Source organism: Mesitornis unicolor, unplaced genomic scaffold, assembly GCF_000695765.1.
Source record: "Mesitornis unicolor isolate BGI_N332 unplaced genomic scaffold, ASM69576v1 scaffold23760, whole genome shotgun sequence".
Lineage (NCBI taxonomy): Eukaryota > Metazoa > Chordata > Aves > Mesitornithiformes > Mesitornithidae > Mesitornis > Mesitornis unicolor.
In genome coordinates this window covers 53,718-66,065 of record NW_010157922.1, presented here as the reverse complement: position 1 = coordinate 66,065, position 12,348 = coordinate 53,718, and the positions used below count along the sequence as shown (strand labels likewise).

The 12,348-nt window shown below is 38.3% G+C and overlaps 1 protein-coding gene across 1 annotated transcript in view; it reads left to right on the top strand.

Annotated features, from left to right (window-relative positions):
- Positions 1-638: 638 nt before the first annotated feature.
- ERP44 (endoplasmic reticulum protein 44) overlaps positions 639-12,348 on the top strand; it is a gene marked incomplete at its 5' end in the record, with an annotated part of 30,851 nt that continues 19,141 nt past the window's right edge. The window contains 2 exons of the mRNA XM_010181930.1: positions 639-678; positions 2,865-2,980. Of these exons, the coding sequence (XP_010180232.1) occupies positions 639-678; positions 2,865-2,980 (156 nt within the window). The remainder of the gene's footprint in view (positions 679-2,864; positions 2,981-12,348) is intronic.

Genomic DNA, 12,348 nt, shown 5'->3' with positions numbered 1-12,348 from the left:
CTTCTTCATCATATATATCCCTATAGTGTTGTAACTTTTTTCAGTGTCCCTTAGCATTTTTTTTTCCTTTGGGGACTGAGGATTTCTCTGCTACCTTTTGCCTTAAGATACAGCTTCTTAGCAAGTAATGCAGGTAAGGACTGACCAGAGCAAGCTGAACAGGCAGGCTGCATTTTGGACATTCTTCTAACCCAAATAGTTGACATTTCAGCTTTAAACTGTTTTTTAACAGTTATGAATAGTCTAGATAATGCTTAAAAGATATACTGGAGTACAGTTTCTGGATTTGAGTGCCTTAATTTTAAATCCAGAATTACTTTTTGTCTCATATGTCACTTATTTACTTCTTTTGTGTCTTAATGCCTTAAGTATTGACATTTTTAATGTCTAATTTATCAGTGAAGTCAATAAAATGCTTGACTGAAGGCCTCTTTCACCACTTTCCCATTTGATATACATTATATTGCAGATAAGATTTATTCTACCAGTTTTTTAGCAATTGGATTAAGCTGTATACTGAATAATCTAGAATTCTTTGCGTTTATAGGTTTTCTGCATATTTTTATAATCTCCAATGAAAGCACTATGAAGTTTGCCTCACAATGTGACATTGGGTTCTTTCTCTTTCTTTCTTGCAGACAATGCAGATGTTGCTTTAGTTAATTTTTATGCTGATTGGTAAGTTATACAAGGTTTTTTTCTATGTTTAAACTTCTGCCTGTTCAAAACTGTGTTGTTTGGCTATAGTTTTCCAATTGGAAATACAGTGCTATGTTGCTTTCAAACTAGTTATTTTCAGTTTTGGAGGTTTTTTTCAGTCCTGATTACTTCCCCTTCTGCTGTGCTGCTGTGTCTTGTTTCCTTCAGTGCTCCCATCAGAGGAAAAAGGCTTCTATAGTAGTATGGAATAACATGCTATGTAATTGGTTTTTTTCCCATTTTTAGCAAGACAGATTTCATTACTGTTTTGCTTCTTAACATAGGATAGTCCAAAATATTGCATTTTTCCATTTTCTTCTGTATTGGTCCCATGTATGTGTGCTATAAAGAAAAACACTTGAAATCACACTAAAAATCAAATCCTTCTCTAATCTGGAAGATCTTCAAAGTGGAGAACTAGGGAATTAATAATTGAGGGATGAAATCCCAGCAACTTGAAAAGGAAAGAATTTGGGGCCAGGATAATTTTAATTGCTTTTGAAAAGTTATTTTGAAAAATTCATACCCAGTTTTTTCATATAGAATTATGTTCTCAATGCCTTCATTTAAACTTTGCATAAAGATAGACATTATACCAGTCTAAATCAGTTTAATAAGCTTTGTATATATCTCTGTCATTTTATAAACAATTTTCATGTTCAATTACTTTGCATCTGTTCATTTGCTACCACGGACTAAATTGAGATTAGGCATATTTAAACCAATAGAAAATTTTTTAGCGAGATTGCATTTGTGTACCAACTAAGCTATTTGTTTCAAGTGTCTTTCTTTATAATGGTATTACAACCAAGTAACTAGTTAAGTAAGAAACTAGGTCTAATCTCTTACCTGTTCTTTATAGAATTATGCTATAAAGGCTGTCTTTTAAAAGAAGTAAATAAATGAAACTTTTAAGATGGTTATTTTCAGTTTGTGATCTGCAGATACCTGCTGGAGTACTTCAAAAGGTTTTACCAAAGATAACAAAGGAAAGTAAACCTATGGAGAGTAAATTTAGTACACTGAAATTGGGGTCCTAACGTGACGTTTGCATGAGAAGAGATCAGTTTTGCTGATGTAGAGACTCTGCTGTAAGTGTGGAGAGCAAGGAGTGACAAAGAAGCTGTATGTAACATACACATGCTACATAAATGTGTAGCATATAGTTGTGCTGCCCAGCATCGTGTTTATTTCAGAAAATGGCCTTAAATTCTGTTTGTATTTTGAGAACAAAACATGCCTCTTCCCTTGAGTGTTTGCTGTTGTAGACATAACAGCATCCCCAAGCTATCACTGTTAAGTTTGAACAGGGCTTCAGTGCGGGCTGTTTCAGTGCAAGTCTGCTCCAGGAGGTCTCATTCTGACAGCTTCTACAGTGCCATTACACATCTTCAGTTTAAAATTCTGCCATGTGTTTAGAAGAACAGAATATAAAATAATTGTGTAGACATATTAGTAATAGACTTGTGCACTAATGTTACGCTAAACTCCCCAAAGCATCTTTACAGCCCTCCAGACTTTTCCATGGGCAGAAAGAGAATTTCTGTCAAAATCTGACATGACTGGAAGAAAAAACCCATGGGATTTGTTCATTGTGCTGTAATAGCAGTCTGTTCAAATTCTACCAAACTTGAGCAATAATATAATAGTACCTATAGCTGTATTAGTTATAATTTGAGCAATATTATATACTAATAAATTCTGTGGTTGGCTCTTATAAAGTTATTTCTGTGATATTTCTTGAAGATGATTGTTGGTGAATATTTGAATCTCAACAGTCCAAGTAACTTCTTTTACTGTATTTTTAAAATTACTTCCCGAGGGATAATTCAGGTAGGAAAAAATGAAGAACAGACTTTCTGAATAGAATATATTTCCTAAAGGCTTATAATTGATTAATGGTGTTTCTTAGGCAGATAAAGCAGAGGGTCACATCTTGAACTGTATATTCTTGTAGAATGAGTTCTTTTCTTCCCACTTGAATTATTCAAGTTACTTTTTCATCCAGTCAGTTACTGGAATGTTTACAAGTAGATGGTCTTCTCCAATAACTTTTCTTTCTTTTTTTTTGTTCTTCCCTTCAAAGATTGAAATATTCCCTGAGTCATCAACTAAAATATTTGCAATTAGTATTTTGAAGTTGTGATTTTGTGTTCTGTACACAGGTGCCGCTTCAGCCAAATGCTGCATCCTATTTTTGAAGAAGCTTCTAATGTAATTAAGGAAGAATATCCAGACAAGAGTCAAGTGGTGTTTGCTAGAGTAGACTGTGATCAGCATTGTAAGTGAAACCAAATTTAAGGTTTTTTTTGTGCTATCCTGCCAGTACATTACTCATTGTATTGGGGAGTATACTAGGCAGCAATCTACAGTGTAGTTGGACCTGCCCCATCACTTAGCCCAGACAGTTGCCTGTATACATCAGTGAACCTGTTTTGCCATATTTATCAAGACAATCTCTAGTGCTTCTTTCTCATTGCATCCATAAACATGCATTTATATCTGTTCAGCCTGTCTCATTTAATGGGGAAAAATAGCTGGCGTTATAAAGTGAATTGACTTGTGGAGGGGTCAGAGAATCACTGGAGCTACAGATGGTGCAGGTTTTCACAGCCAAGAGAGGGAAGGGCTTTGTCAGCATCAAGATGATGTTCTGCTCAGGTCTTCCCTCCAACAAGGAGTCATGGTGGACTGTAAGTTAACTTTTGCACAGCCAGGAAGGGATCGGATCTTTTCTGCTTTGCTGTTTGTACACGTGCCAACGTATGTTTGGCTATTTGAGTTCTCCCTCCACCCAAGAAACACATGAAAATGATGTGCTAAAACTTACTCATTTTATGCTGGTATTAATCCCAAAAGTTGCTTTTTAATCCCATAATAAGTAAAATGTAAGGAACATCTGCTACACATTGAAAGACAAACAGAAAGTAGTAAGATTTTTATTATGAAGCTTTTTATAGTGTAAGATCAGCTTTTCTGTTTTATGCTTCTGGAAGAACAGCACTTGCAGACATCATTTCTTTACAGTGGCTTGTGATTCCTAAATAGTAGTACCAGTACCAAGTGGCTTCAAATGCCAGCAGAAATTTGGTTCTAGGCAATACTGATTATAATATTTGGACTTTACAAAACTGTTAATTGTAAGAAGAATCACAGTTGGAAATTTGAGCTATCGCTGTACATGGTTGTTAGTTTGTATCCCTAGCACATTGCTAGGACTTTACTGTTGACCTAATAGTTTTGTTTTAATGCTCTGTTAAAAAAAAAACCTGAGGAGAAAACATTATAGGGCAGAGAAAAAGTCAACTGCGTTTCTGTGAAAAGTAACTGATTTTATTTACCGTTTTCTTTCCCATTTTGACAATCTAACTCTTTTGGTGTTAGAGAGGATTTTTCCCTAGAATGAGAATTCTTGAAGTGCCTTGGTTCTTACTTGGAGATTTAAAAGTCAGTAAGTCAAGTTGAGCATCTTCCAGTGGTGCTCTGTTTTGTGTGCATGCATGTAGTTGCCCAACACTAAGACCAAATGTCTTGTGATCTTCAGCGGTTTGTTTTTGCTTTTTACGCTTGAGACCTCTTTCAAGTGAGCAAACAGTATCAACTTGGTTCCTGAAGTGTAACAGATAAGCTGATTCTTCAGAGTGTCAGGAGTGAGCAAGTGTTTTGTCCCATCCCAAAGATCAGTAAGGACCAATACATGACCACACAAAACTTATGCCTCAGGGATTAAGTCTTTGAATCACTGGGACATCGGGTCCTCTTTACTGCCTCAGCTGGAAAAGAGGAACAGCAGTGCTCACCTAGGGTATGTGAGCAGCTTTAAAGCATTCAGTTGCCTTCCTGCATTGGAGTGGTAGGGTTGTGTTGGGGAACTGATACAAAAGTTTGAATGTACATGTTCTTGAAGAGCAGCTCCATTAGACACACAGTTGGAGAATCTCCTCCTCTGAGCAAATAAATCTCTTCTAGTGCCTTGAATACAGTGTAGAACAGGGCTCTTGTGTAACTGCCGGTAGCATTTCCAGAAGAGCAGCAGAATGGTGAGGCATAGCTGTACTTAATGTGCTTTCCAAGATATACTTTAATCTCCTTGACTTATAAGTCCAAGAGTGTTTTTTCTTTCTCATTATAATGTTGACTCTGTTAAGTGAATGTTTCCTACCTCCTTCCTGAACAGCCTTTTCTACAATCATAGATTATTTTCTTTTTGGAGGTTGGTGGGTTTTTTTTGGTTTTGTGAGGTTTAGTGGTGGTTGTTGTTTGTTGGGTTTTTTTTAGTGGTGTGTTTTTTGGTGGTGGTTTGGGTTTGGTTTTTTTTTTTTTTTGACCTGGAATACCTTCCCAGACTTAACTACATTTTCAGCTTCTTTCTTGTTCACACTTGGTGTTCTCTTCTGCTTCAAGTAATTTATATATATAGTCTGTGCTTGGGAGATCTTAACCGAAAGGATAGTACTAAGTATTCAAACTTGCCATCCCTAAAAATCACTTTTCAAGTAAGGCAGTGAAATCCCTTGGAGAAGTATATTGAAGGCAAAGCCTGATACATGATCTTTGCTGATTTTTTTTTTTTAACATCGTTTTTTGTCTGTCTTTGTTCTGAGATCTACTGCAGGATCTACACAAATAAACTGTCCCTGATCTTTGCAACTGTAGAAAATAAATGCAATTGTAGCAAACATTCTGATCGGTTTTGTATCAGCTTGTTAAACCAGTCACTCTACATATTTGAAATTACTTTTGCGTATACTTTTGTGTATATTCTATCATTTTTATCAGTGATAGTTTCTCAAATTAGCTTGAATCAATTGAGGGAGAAAGGGGGGAATTAAGGACATTCACTCTCTCAGTTTACTTGATTTTTATGGTTGTCCTTAATGAATAAATCTTATCTCGGTGTATAACAGTCTAGTTGGCTCATCTTTTCATTGAGGCAAGATATCGATAATGAAATTTTCTATAAAGTTCTCACAAAAGTCTGTAATAAAATCAGTCTGTGTTACTGAGTTTTAAGGTTTACAGTAGCAACTGAAGTTCTTAGTTTGTTTGCTGCAGGTTTAGTTGCTTGAGTATCTCAGAGTCTTTGAGTCCTTGGGCTGCTGGATGCCCAGCGTTTAACCATGGGATGTTCTTGTCTCAGCAGTTGTGTGCCTGAGAAAACTATCCTGCCCTAAGTCTTTAAAGGACTTTAGAAGCTGCTTAATCTTCTCCTCATACGCTCATTAATTTGAGCTTATCAGAGCTTGTTATGGAGAGCTGAGGCCTGGATGGAGAAGGAGATGTTACAGCAGAGAACTGTCTTTCTTCCTCTGGGAGGAGGTGCAGTGGGCTGTGTAGTGTGAGGCAGCCAAGAGTTTTGACCTTTCTTTTTAATACTGGAATACCATGATTTCTCTGTATTTACTCTGTGTCCTTAATTTAAGAAATAGATGAGCATGACTTCTGCTGCAGAAGCTGTAAAATGTGAGAATTGAAAATACAACCCTATAAGACAGATCAGATCTTTTTCCACAAGGTGCATTTGCCTTTTTGAACTAAAATTGCAAAGCTGTATGTGTTATGCCTGGTTTCTAGTGTTTACTTGCTGGTTTGTAAGCAGTGGTACATTTCATGACACACAGGTACCGGCTATGTCCTCAAGTTTTAATAATGAGGGGTGACCTCGTTAATGTTTATAAATTTGTAAAGGGTGAGTGTCAGGAGGAAGGAGCCAGGCTCTTCTCTCTGATGTCCAATGACAGGACAAGGGGAAACGGGAGCAAGCTGGAGCATAGGAGGTTCAACCTGAACATGAGGAAAAACTTTCAGTGTGAGGTTGACAGAGCACTGGACCAGGCTGCCCAGAAAGGCTGTGGAGTCTCCTTCTCTGGAGACATTCAAAACCCACCTGGACGCGTTCTTGTGTGACCTGGTCTAGGTGATCCTGCTGTGGCAGAGGGGTTGGACTGGATGATCTTTCGAGGTCCCTTCCAACTCCTAATAGTCTGTGATTCTGTGCTTCCAATGTATGTAATAACAGCTTTTTAGTAAAAGTGTGGATGTTACTGTATTATCCAGCATAGTTTAATGGATGTTGGAGTCAAGATTGTTACTGTCTTCCCACTCCCCTCCCCCGACCCCACACCCCCGTTTTACCTTTATATTTTTTTTGCATCTTTATATATTTTAGTAATACTAGAAAGCTTATGCCATATTTTGGGGTTTGTTATGCCTGCGGATTTCATACCGCTAGTAGTTCGCTATAAGGATTGTATTCCAGAGATGTTGGATTATTTGCATGACAAATGCTCTGTTTCTTTTTGAAGCCAAGACTCTGTAGGGAATCCAAATAGCTGATTTCAGGCCACTCAGAAACAGCTTTCAGAATGGTCAGCCGGGCACAGATACTTTCTGTCTAATGCACTATTATTGAAGCACACTGCAGGGCCCAGCAGCTCACACCAGCTTCTGAGGGTAAAGTAAATTAAAGAGAATTATTGATGCCCTGCCAAATGTTTGATGCTTAATGACAAAACTGTAATTCTGTCTGCTCTTATAGCCAATATAAAGATGTTCTTTTGGAAAGTGATAGGGCCCAATGTGATTAAATAAAAAAATGTAAATATTAGCACTATATTAAGCCTCTATATGTTATATTTTGCACCAGCTTATCATATTGGGGAAGATAATTAAAACTGAAATGTGTAAGTTAAGTCATGAGGCTGTTTTTAAGATGGTGTAGACCATAAGCTAAAGGTGAATCTCTTGAAACAGGTTCTCTTTGAGTTTTCAAGACCTCATCCTTTTATAAATAGTTCTGCTAAATTGCTTGCTGTTAAAGTCCTTGGTGGTTTTGGTGTGTTCGATTTAGTAATTCACTTATCTTAAAAATTATGCACCTCTATTTGAGGTGTAATACCTAATAAAAGTGGCCTTCCATATAAAATTATAGAAGATCTTTCTACGTATATGTTATTAGGAAGGTTTTGTTTTGGTAGGGTTTTTTTGTTTGCTTTTGGTTTTTTTGCAGTGTTTTTTTTTATCCTCAGGTTTCATGAATTCAGTATTGAGAGTTCTTATCTTACATTCTGAGAGTATTCAGAGTTCTTATCAACTAAAGTATGTATTGGGGGTTTGATTCTACTGCACCATTACTTCCTTGGTTTCTGAGTTTAAAAAAAAAAAAAAAAAGAAAAAATAATAGCTGGTTTGAATAAATCTTTGTGTTTCCAACCAGAAAACGGTTTCTCACTGGCGAGGTGCTTTGTTAGACCGACTGTTTAGGGAATTCTTCTTTCTTTGAAAATCTCCATGAGCGAAACTCTCATTCAGTACAGCGAGCTGCTAACTCACTCAGGTTGTTTTGATGCTGTGCCTTTGGTAAGCAAAATAGTACGATAACAAATCTGGAGGTTCATAAATGAACTGTAAATGAAGCTGTAAACAAGCATGAGGTTTTCATTGTGTTCCTGCCACTTTGCCTGGGGGGGGGGGAAGGTCTGAAAGAGTTCTTTTTAGATAAAATAAAAAGTGGAAGCGATTGGGAGTGGTTGTTGATGGCTCTCCTGAGGAGAGCCATTTGGTTAGCCTGTCAGAAAAGGTTACCCACTGATGAGGCCCCGCTAAGAGCAGGCATGGCTGTTGTGGATGCTCCTTTGCAGCAGAAGGTGGTCTGGATTGCTGTTACCTGGTGTCTTAGCAGCTGAGTTTGATGTAAAGCATTGATTGCTTTGCTTGTACCTGTTTTGGTGCGTCATACAAGTCACAGAATCACAGAACGTTAGGGATTGGAAGGGACCTCAAAAGATCATCTAGTCCAATCCCCCTGCCGGAGCAGGAACACCTAGATGAGGTTACACAGGAAGGCGTCCAGGCGGGTTTTGAATGTCTCCAGAGAAGGAGACTCCACAACCTCTCTGGGCAGCCTGATCCAGTGCTCTGTCACCCTCACTGAGAAGAAGTTTCTTCTCAAATTTAAGTGGAACCTCCTGTGTTCCAGTTTGTGTCCATTACCCCTTGTCTTATCACTGTTTGTCACCGAAAAGAGCCTGGCTCCATCCTCGTGACACTCACCCTTTAAATATTTATAAACATGAATGAGGTCTCCCCTCAGTCTCCTCTTCTGCAAACTAAAGAGACCCAGCTCCCTCAGCCTTTCTGCATAAGGGAGATGCTCCACTCCCTTAATCATCTTTGTAGCCCTAAAAGTCCCCAGTATCATGACTGTTGGGGTGTGATGCTGAGTTGAGATGGTCTCCAAGTTCCTTTGTAATTCAGCTTCCTAGAAATATTCCCAGGTCTTATGAGTGTGTGCAAGTGTCACGAGAGTGATACTTTAACTGGGGAGAATTAGTGCTGTCTTATGAAAGGCCTTTTTAGTTGAACTTGAGAGAAAAAAGCTTGTGGAATGATAAGTTAAAAGGTACCTATCAAAGACAGATTTCATTTCTTATCTGTAGTGTGCCCTGGCAGGTAGCCTGAAAGACTTCAGAAGTTGTTGATTGATCTCAAGGGAGCAAGCAGAATACTCATTTGGTAGTCCCAGCTTCAAATACACAGCTGAAGGAGTTTGCTGTCTTTGAGATGGAAAGTATTGCACAAGGGTGAGGAAAAGTTAAGATGATTTGACTCAAAAAAAGATTAGTATTAGATCCAATCATTTCAAGTTCGCTCTCTCTACATATATATACATGTATGTACGTGTGTGTGTGTGTGTGTGTGTGTGTATGTAGCTATGCAACTCCTATAACAATCATGTGAAATAAAAATTAGGAAATGCAGTAGCTTGGCTTTGTGTTAGCTCTTCCTCAGACATCATGAACACCCTTCTTAGCAAAAGGGACACCACAAGTATTTTCAGAAATTATTTTTATGAGGTTTGAGTTTTGGAACTTTGATTTTCTTCCAGAGAATTTTTCAGGCCGATGTTGTCCTCTGTTCAACATGTGAATTGCTTCAGGTGATGCTTTATATTATGAGATGGGCGTTTAGGATAATTGTCCACTAGGATTTGAAAAATACTGATATGTTTTTTGAGAGCCAGTCCTATAGACTTAAAAATCTAAATATTTGTTTGGTGTTGGTACAAATTGTGACCCTGGAAGACTTAAGGCAGTGGACTGAGTTAATGGTGGGGTGATACCCTGACCCTTGTCAGTATTGCTGGTCCTTCAGTGCGCAGGAGCTTCTTAACTTCATTGTAGGTGGGAGCCTACTTCAATATAGTTTTTCAACATATTCTTTGCTGTACATTTAGTTTTAATTTAGTGCCAATGGGCTTGAGATTCTCGGTGACATGATCTGCTATACTGGCTGAAACCTCTGGGCAGTGTGCTGTGGTGTTAACCTGGAACAGTGGAGTCTGAAACATTTTGGGAATCGAGTCCCAGGCTGCATGCTTGCTTGAAGCTGTAGCTTAGGTCATGTGTGTACTCTCCGTGTGAAAAGCCTGATGCACCCCCAAAAACGGTTTTAGCATTACTTTGAGTAGAGGAACACAATGCCCAGACAGCAGAGAAATGTCTGGCAGTGCGAGACACATGACAAAGATCTGGATCACGAATGATAGCTCACCAAGGACATTTTCTTGGAGAATCTTGCTCAGAAGATGATGTAGGAGACTTAGAACATAGGGGTGTAGATGTAAGGCTTCATGTAAAGGTTTCTTTCAAAACCACAGTAAAGGCTGCCGTCTCATCGCTGTTGTAAGAGGCAGCTTTGCTTTCTCTTCAGTAGTTCAGGAAAAGCATCAATGCAGAGCATCTGTGAGAAGAACTGAGTGCCTGTGAGGACACTGCTGTTGGAGTTTATGGAATGAGAAGTAGAAAATAGTGTGGGCAGTTTAGAAATGGTTGTGTGCCACCTGCAAAACCGGGAGGAGACAGTCATCTGAATTCAGTGGTCATTGCTCTGCCTGAAATTTCTGATTTGTGGAAGATAAGAAGATAATAAAGCGTGTCAGTAGCTTCCTATGATAACTAGTGTGAAACTGCTCTGGTAGCATAGACACTGGGCTTGTGGTATAATGATTAGCTGGGCAAAATACAAACTCAGGATTTGTTCCTTTTAGGTATGTTAGTACCTGAAGAAAAAAGAAAATGCAAAGTCGTAGCTGTGAGACTTTTCTTCAGATGGGTTACTCTTATCTGTTTCAAATAGCTCTTTTCATCAGAAAATGGGCAGTGAGAATGTCTGGAAATATTTTAAAATTTAATTTAGGATTTACTACAACTAATGCAATCTGTGAACGGGTTCAAACACTATTCCATGTGTTTGCATTGTGTATTTCCAATTTTAAAAGGAATATAATTTTGTAGTTGCTCTGCTTATGCTAACTCTACCTGTATCAAATGCCAGGGCTTAATGAAGCATTTAAGGTTTACTCTGTTTGACTTCTGAATGAATTCAAACAATTTTTCATGTACTTGCATTTTATATTTTGTAAAAAGATGGATTTCAAATACTTACTTGTGTAGGACTGACATCTCTCTGTGTTAGTTCAAATACCAGTATTCATGGAATCTCAATGTAATTTGTAAAGAGCATGCAAGGAACTTAGGAAATGAAATGATGTTTGAATTCAGTCTTGACAGTGGGCATTTTATTACCATTAATTTTTTAATGCAGCTTCAGGGTTTGATGAAGATTCCCATCCCTAGGGACTGCAATCTCCATTCCTCTTGAAGGGAACCTTCAAGACCCCCTGAGTGCCCATTCTGCAACCTGTGTGGCCTCCTATAACTGTGGAAATAACCTGAAGGAAAAGTCCATGTTGTGAGAGAAAAGAGAGTGTAGTTTTGGTGTTCTCTTGCTGTGGAGTTCAGTAACAGTCTTGAATCTCAATGTGTTTCTGCAAATCCTGGATATGTAGTGCTCCTTGTCTCTTATCAGACCCTGGCCAAGTTTTGATAGATTGATGCACCATCAAACCAAAGGTCCTTCTATCAGCAGGAGAGAAGGGCAGCAAAGGCCTGGTTTGCTGACATTGTTTGTCTTTAGAGCAAATATGAAGTGATTCCTCCCCCGCTATAGGTGAAACCTTCTTGCAGGTAGCTCTTAGGTACTTTAACTAAAAAGTGACGGAATTTAAAGGAAGAAAAAATTATTGATCTAATACTTGTTAATGTGGAATATGTTGGCATCCTTCCCTGAGAAATTTGTATTAATTCAAAATAAAAGTACTCTGAATTGAGTATATAAAATGTCTTACTCTTAATTTTAACTGTAGTCAGTGCGTTAAGAAACTCTCCTGAGATATTTAGGAAACAGGTCACATCCTTTCTTAGTCAAAACTGATAGGCTGAATTCTGTGATATTTTATAGTGATGCAGAGCTTGTTAGGAACTGGGCTGGGATGGTGATGTTTTTAAGCTTACAGCTTTGAGGGATGTTGAAGAGCATTTTTGTTGAGTAGACGTGGTTTTTATTCTGTTGCTGTGCATGTTTTGTTGTCAGTTCTCAGACTCGTTTAAGTTGTGCCGCTGGTACAAAGATTGTTTTCGGTAACTAAGGCTGCAGGAGATTAGTAGTGTTTTAGCAGCAGTTAAAACTACTGGTAGTGTCACTGAGAGCTCTCCAGGCAGCAGGGAATGCAGATTTTCATGTTATCTCTTGGAGGTCTGGAAGAGGTGGAGAGCTTCATGTGCTGGAGGACAGTTACAGGTGCAGTTG